This window comes from Synchiropus splendidus, chromosome 10 (assembly GCF_027744825.2).
Source record: "Synchiropus splendidus isolate RoL2022-P1 chromosome 10, RoL_Sspl_1.0, whole genome shotgun sequence".
Classification (NCBI taxonomy): Eukaryota; Metazoa; Chordata; class Actinopteri; order Syngnathiformes; family Callionymidae; genus Synchiropus; species Synchiropus splendidus.
The window spans coordinates 19,512,214-19,528,403 of NC_071343.1; the positions used below are offsets into that span (position 1 = coordinate 19,512,214).

General features: G+C 45.5%; 1 protein-coding gene across 1 annotated transcript; it reads left to right on the top strand.

Annotated features, from left to right (window-relative positions):
• The first annotated feature begins 267 nt into the window (after nt 1-267).
• Nucleotides 268-9,381, top strand: gja3 (gap junction protein, alpha 3). Its single transcript, XM_053877824.1, has 4 exons — nt 268-389; nt 1,271-2,093; nt 4,256-4,818; nt 6,837-9,381. The coding sequence occupies exons 2-4, from the start codon at nt 1,304-1,306 to the stop codon at nt 8,139-8,141; spliced, it is 2,658 nt and encodes an 885-aa protein (XP_053733799.1). The 5' UTR covers nt 268-389; nt 1,271-1,303; the 3' UTR covers nt 8,142-9,381.
• The last annotated feature ends 6,809 nt before the right edge of the window (nt 9,382-16,190 follow it).

Consider the following 16,190-nt stretch of genomic DNA (forward strand, 5'->3'; position numbering starts at 1 on the left):
ATATTTGCAGTATATAAAAGCATATTCCACATTGATGATACTGCATGATAATGTGTCCTGAGCCTAAGTCATGGTCCATTACGACACAGGGAAGTAATGGAACAATGGAAACCTCCTTCATCACATAACAGTTCTTATAAATTCATCTCCAAGAAAACAGCATTGATCGGGTGTCCGGATTGAAGCGGCCTCACAGCCTGGGCCACGCCCACACGCCACTCTGGCCCCGCCCTCAGGTGCAGCCGGTCTCGTCAGTGACTTTAAGAAGAGAAACTCGCTGGAGCTGATCTCGTCTCTTGAGTCACAGAACCCAAGTGATTTTTCCTCCTCAGACGTAAAGTTTGACATTTTTTTGAGCATGGAGCGTCACTGAAACTCAACTTTATCAGGTCAGTTTGAGACCATTTGTCATCCGTGAGCTGATACAAGAACAAATAATCGGCATTAATGAACTGGCGGCGCTCGAAAAGCAGATATTTTAAATGATATTAACTGTAAAAGAAACCTCCGCATTTTTATTTATTCATGCCATTTACTGCCCTGGTTTCAAATTTGCAACCGTTTTCAAGTAAAAACATAGTAACTGTAGATGTTAGTTTAGTCTCCTCTTGAAGGCGTTCAAAATGTTTAAACTCATTCAATGTTTGTGATCAAAGCAAACTTTTTATAATGATAGGAACATTGTGTTGACGTTCAATATAAAGTCACTTTGATTTGACCACTTAGTCTTACACACAAATATATTTACACTCTGTTTGCTGTCTACTTGGACGTGCTGTTGGTGTTGTGCTGGTGTTATCTTTATGTAAGTCAGTTACCGCTTTACTAGTCATCTTAACTATATTGAAGTCTAAGTGTATTTCCACAATTGTCAGCATCTGATTCAAGCAAATAAGCAAAGCAACGACCAATCGAGTTGGTGGGCTGTTAAAGTAGTCGACTAGTCGTGAAGTACTCTCACAACACAATCCACAGTAAGAGGAGAAATGGCTCAGGTGACTGGAAATGTTGAAATTACGGGGCCATTTCACCAGCGACACATCAAAGGACACATCTTTCACACCACATTCTGAGCAATTCAAAACAACATAAAACAGTATGCTGGTGGTTCCAGCACTTCCACACTTCCACCACACCTACACATCAAGTGTCAACTAGCCTTTATGTTAGGCGGCGACTAGAAGACGATCAAAAAAGTGGTGGCCCTGACAGAATTGATCAAAACCATTTGCGATCTGTAAGAAGAGTGTCCCGTTTTCTGTCTGCACAGGTCGTCTGAGGATCCTCTTCTGTCTTGGACACGATGAGTTGGGGGGCTTTGTACGCCCAGCTGGGCGGCGTCAACAAACACTCCACCAGTCTTGGCAAGATCTGGCTCTCTGTGCTCTTCATCTTCCGCATCACCATCCTGGTCCTGGCGGCAGAGAGCGTTTGGGGCGATGAGCAGTCCGACTTCACCTGCAACACCCAGCAACCTGGCTGCAAGAATGTCTGCTACGACTACTTCTTCCCTGTGTCCCACATACGCCTGTGGTGCCTGCAGCTCATCTTCGTATCCACCCCTGCCCTGCTGGTGGCCATGCACGTGGCCTACAGGAAGCGGGGCGACAAGAGGTCCATGCTGGCGTCCAACGGCACTGACAAGAACACTGACTTGGAGACGCTAAAGAAGAGGCGCCTGCCCATCACTGGGCCGCTGTGGTGGACCTACACCTGCAGCTTGTTTTTCAGACTCATATTTGAGGGCGGCTTCATGTACGCGCTCTACTTTGTCTACGATGGCTTCCAGATGCCACGGCTGGTCAAGTGCGAGCAGTGGCCGTGCCCCAACAAAGTGGACTGCTTCATCTCCAGGCCTACAGAGAAGACAGTGTTCACCATCTTCATGGTGTCCTCGTCCGCCATCTGCATGATCCTGAACGTGGCAGAGCTGGGATATCTGGTGGCGAAGGCTCTCATGAGGTGTTCGTCCAGGAGCAACAGGAGGACGCCATCTTACGCACACAGGGACTCCCAGGACCACGCTGTCCTGCAGAACCAGAAGAACGAAATGTTGCTGTCTTCGAAAGAAACAACCAGCAATAAAACTCTTTGTTGAGGAAGAGGCTCACCTTTGAACCTGAGGAGCCAGGGTTAAAACTTGACTCGGCTGAACCAGAGACATGTTAGTGCAGTAGTTTCATGGTATTAGAATGGTGAAAAACAAACTATTTTTAAACTCACAAGTAGCTTCAGTGTTCCTCAATGCATCTGAATTAATGGCTTAGAAGTTGCGACTTTTTCCCTCATTTATTGACGTTTGGTTGCGTGCTTCCATTTTTTTTTATATTGATGTATATGATTATTTAAAACAGTCCTTGCTATCATCTATTCTTCTCTAAATGTGAAATGCAATAAAACCATAGAGAAAAAGTCAATCATATAACAGTGCCTAGAAATCAAAATTATCGAAAAGAAAATAGTGTGTACATTTTTTTTTTCACTTAGAATGTGGATGGAAAGAAAAAAGATTTGTTAATATTGTTAATATAGACTTTTTAATCTAAATTGCATCGAAGTTGGTCTCAATATTACGATGGATTCTATGATGATAAATTTCTAATAAATAAACAAATACAAAATAACAAATACAATTATCGCTAATTATAGGAGACGCTTCATAAAACAAAATCCGTTTAATATGACTATGACAGTAACTGTTCCTGGCAGCGAAGTGATGGTTCATTTATTTGTATTAATTTATTTGAAGTGGTTGTGCAGAGCGTGAGTCGACAGGTCTACGAGGACATCTAGTGGTGTGAAGTGGTAGCGCAACAGAAAAGTGAAGTGCATTTTGAATAGTTCATGGAACACAGAGGAGATGGACTGTTCAACTTGGTTAGTGTCAGTGACACCGTTTTCAACCTGACGACACAATTGTGTTTTACTTGAAGTCTTTGCTTTTGTCGTGCTGAATCAACCTGAAGTGATGAATTTTGGAAAGTATTAACTCTTTTTTATCAGCCTCCCATTGCGTCCTCCGCCAGTTCTTCTTCCTGATTGTGTGGACGGTTTTGTGTGTCAATACTGCGTGTGATGTGCTGACCCCATCTGTCTGTATCACTTTTCAGCATGGCCCTTATTTTAGCCGCCATGCTAATCACCGCTGGCCTTCTTGGATGTGACCTCACATCTCTTTGTCCTCTGGTGGTCCCGGAATAGCTGACCAGGATTAGCTTCACCGGCCGCTGGACCCCTGCTCATTGGTCCAGTTTGTGTCACAAGTCGCACAATTAATCGGTCCATTCCAGGGTTGTTGAGAAGTTGTCGTGACATAACTGCTGACCACTGTGTGTGATGTAACACACAGACTAAACTGTACATTTCCCCGGTGACCTTTGACCTGTGATGCGATTTTGTTTGTTAGTTAGTTTTTTTTTACACTGCCACTTTGCTCAATAAATGTGCGGAAATATCACACATTGTGTTTTTCTGTTTTTCCGTGTGTTTGTTTCCAGATGTGTGTGTACATCAGGGGTGTCTTGGTTTTGTGTGTGTGTGTGTGTTCTGCTTTTGAGATGATGCCGTGTAAGTGTAGCTTCATATACACTTAAGCCCAAAATGATTCATAGCCCTGTCAAAAACTAGCTATTCCTTGTTTTTTTCATTTCCACATTAGTATTTCACCTTAGATTTGACATATACCTGTATAATATCTGTGGGCCGGTCTGGAACCATGACCAGTCATGTCACGTGAGGTAACACTGTGCAAGGTGTTAAATTAAGCTTCAACAACAAAGCCACCATGTCCAAAATTATTCATACTCCCGTGATACTGAGACTGATATCCACAGGATATTCAAACAAACTGTCGTCTCCGAGGGTCTTAGTTCGCATTTTGTTCTTTAGCCAGTTTTGGGACTATAAAAGTTGACTTGCTTCTAACATATCAGTCAGTTTCAAGTCAACACAAGACTTACCATGGCAAAGACCAACAAGCTCATTGAGGACTTGAGAACACACATTGCAAATGCCAAAAAGGAAGAAAAGGGCACAAAAAATTGTCAAACAATTGCAGGTGTCAGTAGCAACAGTGTACCATCCAGAATACCAAAACATTCACACCGTCAAAAACCTCAAAGGACGTGGACAGAAGTCAATAATCTCACCTCAGCTTGCTAGAAAGATCAAGCGCGATGTTGAAAACAATCCAACAACCACTACTAAGGCTGTTCTGAAGGAACTGTGTTCGAGTGCTGTGACTCTATCAAGGCAGACACTCCAGCGGATACTGGACCGAAGCGGCCTCTACGGACGTCGACCAAGGAAGACTCCTCTGCTTCAACCAAAGCATGTAAAAGCTCCTCTGACCTTTGCAAAGACACACGTAAAGACAGATCGAAGCTTCTGGTCATCTGTTCTGTGGTCAGACCGCTCATCTGGAGAAAGAAGGGTGATGCCTTTAAACCAAAGAACACACTCCCTACTGTTAAACAGGGAGGTGGAAGCATCATGCCATGGGGCTTTTCTGCCAATGGATCTGGCAGCTTGGTCAAAGTAGGAGGAATCATGAGGAAAGAGCAGCACATCAAGATTCTTCAAGAAAAGCTCAAGAAGGCAGCAGCGAACCTGGACCTGGGGGAGCTTTGGACCTCTCAGCAGGACAATGATCCAAAGCATACGGCCAAGGTGGTGAAGAAATGGTTCCTGGACAGTGATATTAATGTTGTGAAGTGGCCAAGTCAAAGTCCTGATTTAAACCCCATCGAGGACCTTTGGATGGAGCTCAAGAAACGGGTGGCAGCACGGACACCCTCAAAGATCTGGATCAAAGATGTTGTTTGAAACATCCTTTATTTGTCCCACGGTGAAACATTAAAGACATCAAAGACATGACTTTACGTCTAAGGCCAGTCTAAAGCCGTCTGCGCTTGTGTGTGAGCGTCTCCCTCGTCCGGCCTGCTGCCCCTCAACTCGGTGAGTGGGGCGGGGGCGTGGTGAGGGCCGCTCAGCCCGATGACCGTGTGGATTCAATCCTGAGCACAATGTGACAGTCCAGACATGGCTGGAACCAGGAGCCAGCTCCGTCTCGGCGACCACCTGATCCGACCCTCCTAAAAGTGACTTTTTCCTTCCGCTCTCTTGACCCGGAACACTTCTGACCCGGTGTGTCGGTGCGCTGCGGGTCAAAACACAAGTGTCGACATGATGAACTCCGGTGATGGAAGGACCGACCTGCCTGTCGTGCGTGAGTGACATCTCCAGTCTGAAGGTACGGGAGACAGACGAGTCCCTGACTCGAGTCACACACGGTGATGCTCGCCTCGGAGTTAGGGAGCAGCATTGAGGGGGAAAAAAGCCTGACAACGCGCGTTTCAGCCTGGCACTCTCGGTTTTGTCTACGGCGCTGTCTGATTCCTCATCACACAAATAACAAGTTTTCGCCAAAGAAAAGTCTCAAAGTTAACTTAAACACAATAGTTTTTAGACCACAAATGGAAGATGAAATGATGCCTTTCACGCTCAGCAGGATTTATCCACTGTATATGTATTTATGGATGAGAAAAGTCTCCAAAACTGACTTGTATACCTCTCTTGCAGGTGTCATTCTTATCGTGAACCCGGTCCATGGATTTATTACCTTCAATACCAGACTGCTTCAGTAAGAACCTGCTTATTCTCTATGCATGTTGCTGTCTAATGATTTATAGTCAAAGTTTCCGTCATCGAATCGACAGCTTCATACGTGTGACTGGTTAATGAAATAAAAGTTTCTTTTTTTATCTTGTTCATTGAAAGAAATTAGCTTTATGGAACTGCATTCTTACAGTTGCTTGACGGTCTCCATTCTTCTGTTATTTCATCCTAGAAGTAAATAATAATATTTGACTTTTATTGCTGAGTTATTGTGTGATAATGAAGTAATTACAAGATGAGCTAGGGGCAGTTTTTTTCATTAAATTCATTCACTTTAAAGAATTGTCCGCTATTATATTATTAAAGTTCTCTTGCATTATTATTATCAGATTGTTGTTTCTGAGTCTGAGTTTCTGAGTCAGATAATCCCGTAATTACAGAGAACATCTCAAATATTTTTGAATATCATTAGCATCAAAGTTAAAGGGATATTTCGTGGAGGTTTCTATAGAAAATATCAAGTGGTCAATAAATTCAACGTATAAATGTCAGCAGTGCAGAGGGTTTTATTTCCAGTGTGAAGTCATTTTGAATGACCTTGTGTTTAGGGATGATCACTGACCAAATTAAAGTGAAATTGACCAAATTCACTTGGTTTTTCACGTCATTTGACTGAATTCCAAGCCCATATTGCGTCAAAACTCCACTGTGAAAATGAGAAGTTGTGTTAAGATAACTCAGTGGTTGGATTCATTTGGAAAACACTGTAAATAGGTTTGATTCTGATTTCTTTGTGGAGAAGGGTGATGTCACTATTTACTGTGTGTGTATGTGTGTGTGACCCATCTCTGCTAAATGCTGTTTTCGAACATTATAATGTTGAACTCAGCACATGCCTGCTGGTCAATGAAGCGAGCAGGTGAGACAGAGAGCGACACCACACACACACACACACTCACACACGCACTCATTCAGAGGGCACGGTTCAGTCCAGCAGGTGGTCTATACAGTATGCCAGTGGCTCAAACGTCCTGTGGTTTGAAGCAGATGTTTCCATCAACTTTTGTGGAAGTCTGAGTCGCCTCACCATGGTTCTGTGCGTGTCGTGTTTAACATCACAGTGAGGTCCGATGCTTGCGAATGTTTCCGAAATGCTTTGAACTACACTGAACTACGTCCTCCTCTCCCTCCCTGCAGCCTGTACCTTCTCCAGAGGCTAGAAATCCGGCAGCATGGGCGACTGGAGCTTTCTAGGGCGGCTGCTGGAGAACGCTCAGGAGCACTCGACCGTCATCGGCAAAGTCTGGCTGACCGTGTTGTTCATCTTCAGGATCCTGGTGCTGGGGGCTGCCGCTGAGGAGGTGTGGGGGGACGAGCAGTCGGACTTCACCTGTAACACCCAGCAGCCTGGTTGCGAGAACGTCTGCTACGACGAGGCCTTCCCCATCTCGCACATCCGCTTCTGGGTGCTGCAGATCATCTTCGTGTCCACGCCCACCCTCATCTACCTGGGCCACGTGCTGCACATCGTCCGCATGGAGGAGAAGCGGAAAGAGAAAGAGGAGGAGATGCGCAAGGCCAACAGGTTCCAGGAGGAGAAAGACCTGCACTATAGAAACGGCGGTGACGCCGGCTGTAAGAAGGACAAGCCACCGATCCGGGATGAGCACGGGAAAATCCGCATCCGAGGCACCTTGCTGCGCACCTATGTCTTCAACATTATTTTCAAGACCCTTTTTGAGGTGGGATTCATCGTGGCCCAGTACTTTCTTTACGGCTTCCGGCTCAGGCCTCTGTACAAGTGCTCCCGCTGGCCCTGCCCCAACACGGTGGACTGCTTCATCTCCAGGCCCACTGAAAAGACTATCTTTATTATATTTATGCTTGTGGTGGCTTGCGTTTCTCTTTTGCTGAATTTGTTAGAGATCTATCATCTGGGATGGAAGAAGCTCAAACAGGGCGTGACGAACGAGTTCAGCCCCGAGCGCGAGTCCTTGCACCAAGTCGACATCGCTGAGCCCGAGTGTTTGGCCTCCAGAACAGCTCTGTCCAGCCTCAGCTACCCTTCCAACTACACCGATGTGACGGCGGGCAGCGGGGCCTTCCTGAGGCCCTTGGGCCCGGCACCGGTACCTGCTGCAGCGGAGTTTAACCTGCAGCCAGAGCCGCCTCGCACCTCCCCCTACTACATTAGCAACAACAACAGGTTGGCCACGCAGCAGAACTGGGCCAACCTGGCCACCGAGCAGCAGACTCGGGAGATGAAGACCACCTCGCCCTCCCCCTCGTCGTCCTCCAACACTGACAACGAGCAGCAGACGCTGAAAGCTGGTGATGCCGCTGCGGCTCTCCCGGCTACCCCGGGCCGCCCCCCCTCCGTGGCGGGCGAGCCAATAAACGCTCACATGACCACCACCACAGCGCAGATGCACAACCCTCCCGCGTCAAGCACGGACCCTGGCCGGCTCAGTCGGGCCAGCAAAAGCAGCAGCGTCCGGACCCGGTCCAATGACCTGGCGGTCTGAAGCGCTCCCTGCGACGGAAGGCGGAAGTCTCAGACTCCCTCATCAGCAGCAGCAGTTGTTGATTTAGTGCAATCGGTGAGTTGTGGACTAGTGGAGACACGGTGTGTGTGTTTTTGATGGTCTTAAATATGTGATCATGCAGTGCTGTGAAGTGGAAGGAGCAAAGGACAATGTGTCAGTATTATTATTTTTTTTCTTTGCATCATCACGGACATCTTCCTGACCTGTTTGGTTTGGTGAGAAAATGCATTTTGTTTTTTTATTTAACAGGAACAAAAACACCATCAGCTGCTACTGTTGGAGAGATCTGCCCACATTGACCTGTGACCCGACGCTGGGCTTCCACATGTTAGGGAGATGTTTCATGTTCTATGTGTTGCATTGCTACCACTCATCGGTTCGCTGATCTGGGAACAGAGTTTTGGAACACAAGCTTGAGTTGATCATAGCAGCATTCAGCCAGTAACTCTCCAGCATCAGTTGCAGTCTTCACCCACAATGTTTATGGATCGTTCATTCATCCTTCATTTTGAGCCCAGCACCAACGTTCTTTGTTACACCGTGTGGTTCCTTCACACTTACGTGACCCGTCATGTCTGTCATACGCCCCTCTGGATAAGTTATATGTTCAGTGAAGGTTCAAGACATTTTTAGGAGGGTGGACATTGTCACAATTCTAAGTATAAAGATTGACAGGCAAACATGTTTTGAAAAAAAATAAAAGCTGTTTTAAGTTTACATTTAGTTTTGATATCGATTTGCACACTGAGTAAAAGTACTCTGCTCAACATTAGAACTTAAGAGGAGGAGAGAAAGTGCCGCTTTTCTTCTCAAACCAACTCGTCTTAAAACCTCAGCCTCTTACATGGCGGCCAGCGATGGCGCAGGATGTTGGAGAGCTGGAGTTCACGCGCGCGCCGCTCCACTATCTCGCCTCATGCAGAGCATGTGTGGCAACCTGAATAATCCAAACTGATTCAACTCTTTTCTTTTGATTCATTTGTATTTTTTATGTTGCCATATCTTAAGTACTGTGTTAAAAATAATACAAATATGCTATTTTGTTTTGAAGATTATTGCTAATTCATAATTTATACGTTTCTGTTTTGTCCACTTGGATGACGTCATCTAGGTGCGTTAAAACGTGTGTGCAACCGGGTGTCTGGATACATGTTGTTGAACCTGTTCCATCCTGTCCAACTTCAGAAAGAAAAAAAAACAGGACAAATAAAGTTGCCAAAAAACGGATGAAGTTTTGTTTTTCAAGGGGCCAACGTGAAATTGGTGTTTCCGCCCGATCTAACGCTGATTGGACAAGGATTGTGCTACAACCTCGTAAATCGGCAAAAAGAGATACACAGTTGACTGTCAGTGGGTGTAAGAAGTGCGTACGATGTCTTAGAAACATCAAATGTCACTGGTGTGATTTGGAGGAGATAGAAAAAGATATATCAAAATTGTCTGTGTTGCAGCTCAATGATGTATGTGATGCACTCGGTGTGATCATAGGTGAGAGTGACAGGGACAAACTTCGCAAGTTAAGGAGACAAACCATTCAGAAACTAGAAGGGGGTGATGTCGCGTCACTTGAGGATGGAAGAATGTCACTTATGCTGGTACTTCATGATCGAATTGATGTGTTTAACAATGAAATCAGTCGTGAATCTCCGTCCAAACAACCGGCATATGAGCACCCTCCCGTGGTTCAAAATGCTAATACAAGTAACAAAGTTCATGGCCGAAGTACGACAAATGACACAAATCAGAGGGAATTATGAGATTTCCTAGTCATAACATTACATTTTATAGTTATAACTGGAAGGAACACAGTAATGTATTAATAACCGCAGAGTTTGTGTTTGAACCCCATCATCTTACCATTTCAGAAATACTGGTATTTCCGAAAGTTCTATGAATTTGTTCGAAGCCCTTCGCTATTGGTTCACCGCCCAGGAAAGCACCGCCCACTCCCCTGACTCAGCCCCTTTTGGAACTCAGCCGCCAAAGACAGGCTTGCTGGGCAGCTGGTTAGAGGGCTTCGCACATATTCATAGAACTGCGGTTACATTAGGTAACCAGTATTTCTATGTCATACGTGCTTCGCCCTCTAATGGCCTTTGCTATTGGTTAAAAACCACGGTGAAGGCTGTAGGGATTAGTTCCTTGCCAGCATGGCCTAAGAAAGAAACAAGACCCTACCTCAGGAACCAAGTACTGGACGTCCTACCGGCTAGGCCAAGGACAAAGGTGCTAGATCGCGTCTGCCACCTCTGGTGCGAGACCCCATTCGTCCGAAAGACCGCCCTTACTGGCTATTCTGTTCGTGCCCAGATTTAAGGCACCTGGGACGTGGCGCGCTCTCATGGACAGGAGACGAGTCGCTGCCCACATCAGGATACGGGCCGCCATCTTGTACAGGGAGGGGGCTCTCATGCCCATTGACGGTTGATGTACACTACAGCTGTGGAGTTGTCTGACCTTCACCTTTGCGTGATGTCCAGTTAGCCGTGGTGCAAAGTGAAGCAGAACCTTCTCCACTGCCAACAACTCTAGCAGTTTGATGTGAAGCATGGGACTGAACCACTCTCCTCCCTCGTGGTCCTTGTCTTGGGCGCCTCCCTAGCTCAGGAGGGATTCATCCATGAAGACGTGCATGTATCGCTGGACGCAGGATGGGTCTCAAGCCCCCTGATTTCTTCAGAACAAGGAAATAAACTGAGTAAAATCCTGTTTCGCACTCTTCCAGTGGAACCTTGTGGATTGCTCGAATGTGGGTGGACGCGCAGCGTCCTGTCCATCCAAGGGGAGAGCAGACCGCACAGGTCTCTCCATATTGGAAGGAAGTCTGTTAGAGCTGGAGTGTGGTCGGAGAAGGCCGGCCCCATAACCCACTGGTTATGACAAAAAGGCTGTTAGAGGGCGAAGCACATATGACATAGAACTACTCATTTACACTATTATTACGACACAGTGGGCTTGACCCCGCCTCCAGCATAGCTCTGAACTCGCCCACTTCCAATATCGTCCAATCTCATTTTAAAAGACATACAAATCGCTAGCTCAGTTCTGTTTTAATGGTAAGAACTTGGGCCGGAGGTGGTTTGACATTCCCGAAACCACAGGAGCACCGGCCTTTATTAAGTGCTATTCAATACTCTTATGACAATGAATTCATATTCTGAATATTTTTCCCTTATCTTGGTAATAACTAATAACTGTTTTTAAGTGCCTGGTTCTGATGATCTGTTTGTTACATTTGAACTACAATTTCTTGGTGATATCATCTCATCAGCTCACCATCATCAGGCCTTCCTCTGGGCTCCACAACTATGCTGTAATTCTAAACTGGCCCAGACTGAGGACTGAATAGTGTGAGTGTGGACAACTAAAGTACACCTGTGTCACGCGTTTTAACATTCTATTCAGGATTTCCATGACCAACTGCTGAAAATTAATAGTAATAATAGTGATAATAAGGATAAATTATTTAATTCATGCAATGCTTTCAAGGGAAACAACAGATTTTATGTTTCTATGAGCAAATAAACCTCAATCGTTGCCTTGTGAAATGATGTGAATTGCTCTAGACCAGAAGGAAATCTTCAGCCGAGGAGCAGATCAGGGCTCAGGTCCGTAGGCATTTGGCTTTGCTCTCCTGCTGCCTGGCTGGTGTGACTCCCTCACGTCCTCAGTATCGGCTTTGGTTCCTGATATTAAAGTCACAGGTATTGTCTAGACCAGAGGTGGGCAATTCAATTTCCGAAAGGGCCATATCAGAAACTGTTACTATTGTGAGGGGACATCATCAAAAAAAGACAGCGATGACTACAAAACATGACGGAAAAATATCCAAAATTAACCTAAAAAGATTAAATGTAAGTAAGGATATTAAGAAGTTTAAATATAAACCGATATAAATCGACATAACTATGGACCAGACATTCCACATAAAAAGGCCATTTATTTCAAAATATATTTTCAATATTCCTTCAATGTATTTTGGGGAACAAGAAATACACACAAAAATGGCCAATGAAAAGAAGAAAAATTAGTCTCAAAACAAAAACATACTATAGTTACTACTGATGTGGTGGTGGTGACTTCAAAAGAAAGAAAAAAATGGCAGAAAAATTACAACATTTCAGTTACAGTTTTAGTCTCACGTCAAAAGGGCCATGAAAATACAGGCATCGGGCCGCATATGGCCCCCGGGCCACACTTTGCCCAGGTCTGGTCTAGACCTTAAAGCCAATTCCTGTGACTATTAAAGTGCATGTGAGGTTGTGGGTGAATCGTCCATTATTTGTTCTGAAGCGAAAAATGAAAATGACAGCCTTCTTGCTCCACAAACTAAACACCTTGTTCCACTCTTATAAGCAAGGCTCCATTCATCACCCACCACAGCCACCTGCGCTCTGACTGAACTGGCCTTCACTCCACTCACAGATAGTTCCTGCTTATCTATAACACGCGCATCTGCAGGACTCCTCCATATCAATATCCCCAATATTTTATTATCTTCGATACATTTTGCTAATACAAGTAACAAAGTTCATGGCCGAAGTACGACAAATGACACAAATCAGAGGGAATTATGAGATTTCCTAGTCATAACATTACATTTTATAGTCATAACAGGAAGGAACACAGTCATGTATTAATAACCGCAGAGTTTCTGTTTGAACCCCATCATCTTACCATTTCAGAAATACTGGTCAGCGTCAGCATTCACACCGCCTCTTCTTGGCCTTTGCCAACTCTTTCTCAATCAGTGCAATAAATAAAATGAGAATAAGTATCATTTGTTTATAGCTCAAGGGCATGTGGCGAGTTTGTATGCTGGGATGACCATGTGTGGGAGGTTTGGCGTGCAGTCAGAGTGGAGCACGAGTGCTGAGCTCTTGGCCTCAGGAGCTGAAGAGTGATGCGAGATAATTTCTGTGTTGGCCCGACTGACTGGAGGCCTGAGGCCTGTCAATCAACCTTCTGCCATTCTAAAGTTCTCTATAGCAATGTGTTATGCGACTCACGACTCTGCTGCCTTCATCCATGCTCCTGCAGATGAAGGTCTGATGTGCTCATGAGGACTGCTGGTCGTAGGAAGGCTTCCATTGCTCTCAATGAAGGTCCCCAAACTATCCTGTTCACAGAGATATCAACAGAACTTGGAACCGGGCTTGTACCCATGTTGTCCTGACTGGGGGATGGGGAGGGGTTGCGGTGTAAAGCGGACTCTGAAGAGAAAGACTCAAGCCACAGAGCAGACCCACAGCTAAATATAGCATTTAATCACCTAACAAATTCACACTCCGGCCACAGGACAAATACCTCAGACCCTCTTTATGTATTTCAGGAGTGTGAGAAATTTGTTTGCAGGAGGCCTGACCGCTGGCTCATGGAAAGATGCCGCTTTGTTTGATGGAGACATGTCTGCTCCGGCGCTGGGGTGTGAAGTGATCTGATGTTCGTGGCAAAAGTTATTTAAAGACATTGCAAAAACCTCTGCGCTATTGAAACATCAGACGCGTGAACTGTAGCAACTTGTAGCACTGTTGAGGACATGGCATTGCACACCTGAATCCAAACACTAGCAGTATTTAAGTGAAGTCAGGTGACCATATCTGGGTTAAAGAAAGAGGACAGGAGCAAGGAGGAGTGGGTCAGGGAGGGTGGCCTGTCATGCATGCAGAGGTGTCTGCTCACAACAGTCTTCAGTAATGCTGTACAACTACACAATACAGCCTCAGCAGTATCAATGTACTTCATCTAATGTGCTGGGTGAATTGGACAGACCACTCAAACCAGAAGAGGGAATCCACCAGCGACAGCCTTTCCTATAGGTCGACCCTTCATTGTCCCGCCCCCTCGCCCTTCCATTAGACTGAGAGGCTGAACAGAAATGTCACACAAATAACATGTAAACATGACTCAGAAAAGCAATATTTCAAAGTAAAACATGTATTGTATCTAAAGGAGGCGCAGGTCTGTTCACCCAACAAGGTCATCTCAAACTCTCTACATTAAATTGGATGAGAGTAGATCAGATTAGGCCAAGACTCTTTGTTCAAATATGACAAACGTCTTCAAAGAAAAAAAGTTTAGAGTAGAATTTATAAGCATTTAATAGTAATACTGCGATTTGAAGCAAGATCGGTTCGCATTGACCCTCCAGCCATGACATCTGCTCTCTTTGACCCTCTCAGTAATTCCCTCTCTCCAGGGCAGGACCTAATCTCACCATGACCTAACTAGGCCAGTTTGTGGCGGACAATCATTAATATACCTGCAAAGAGTCTTGCCACAGTACAAGATAAATAAGACAGACACGACTGGAATAAAACGATTGTGCCATCTTCATAAGCTGGGAGATGAAGCGAGCAACGTAGCCACAGTGCGATGAACATTCTGTTTGATCATGTGACAATAGAGTGGTCTGGGTAAGAATAAGAATCGTTCCTTGGTTTAGGGAGCATTTACTAACAGACACACACGACTCACACAACACTAAAATGTGCCTCTCATATAGCCATACAGACGCATGCGAATGGTACAGTAAGTGATGTAACGTTGCTACACTGTGCGGTCATGTGAGCGCTTGTTTTGACTGCTGGTCCACAGCTGGGGGAGGGCTGGGGGCACGATTGTCATGAGCTGAGGTCACAGCTGAGTGGACCCCTACAGGTTACCAACGGTTATGGACCAGTCAAAGTGTTGAGTGAATGTTTGGAATGTTCAAAACGTCCATCACCAGTGAGGTCATTAGGATGCAATGTACATGAGGGTTTTGAAAGCTTCTAACAGGCGTAGGTCTGATGTTACTGAAATTGTGATCAGTGTCAGCACTTCAGGCATGTTTGGGTGTTGTGCTGAGGGTGAGGTGGCTTCTTCCTGCCCGCTGCTGTGCTCCAGTATATCAGCAAAATAAAGGATATTGTCATGTCATATCATCGGTATGGGTAGACCTTGACAGTTTCATGCCTTCTATTTAATGTGCAATGAGTGTAAGTGTAAAAAGCCCAGAACACTTGATGCAGAGGGACTATGAGGACGAAATTTTGTCTTGCTTCTGTTGTATATTTCCTTCCTTCACAGGAAAGTACCGTGGTTGATCTTAAATGGTGTGTATGTCAATTGTGCAACTCAAAAAGTTAAGAAATGTTAAGGATTACTTAGAAGTAGGCGCAGTTGGATGTGATTTTGGCGGCGTCCTTCCAGGTCCATGTGGAGTTAGGAATACTTCAAATGTTTAGTTATTCACGTCATCGACAGCTTCATGCAACTGTGGTGACAACATGGGTTTCTGTTCAGGACTTCAGTACTTTAGCAGAGGAGGGCGGTGTTGTGGTTCAGACCTTTCATGTCCAGTTTGGAGGAGAGCACGGGTCAGACCTGTGGTCCTGGGGTGGGGTTGACTGGGTGAGGTGGAGGTGTTACCTCTTAGATCAGGGAAACAGTGGAATGAGAGACGCAAAGATGGCATACAGATCAGTGTGTTTCTGATGGAGTGTTCTAGGATGGATGACTCCACTCACACACTAAAATCCTAAATGTATCCTGATCCACCCTCCACAGCCCGACACCGAGGTGACGCTGCCGGTGGTCTGAGGAGAGTAGAGAGTAGTTTTAACTCCAGACCCAGTCTCAGCGGCCCTTGTGTCCCTGCACTGTCCAGCGAGACGCACGTTCAAAGAAATGCACTTGTCATCCATTCCACCTCCCCTCCCAGCTCTGGTTTCATCATTAAAGAGCGACATTAGTTCATATCGTGCGATTGAAAGAGGATTCGTCGCACATTAGAGGCCCTAATCGCCAGCTATAGTCTACAGCACAGGCCTAGCCCACATGACCCTGCTGAGCTCGGCGCTTTCTTTATACCCGCTGAAAGAGAAGGGGATTGAGCCCAAACAAAAAAAAAAGAAGAAAGAAAGCAACACAAGGGTGAAAAAATGTTTTACACCCGCCCAGCTCTCCGACTGTCCTGGCCGATTGAGCTGTGGATCACTGGGGCAAGGCACTGGAGTCTGGCCAAGTCTGACCCTGGCACAGAAA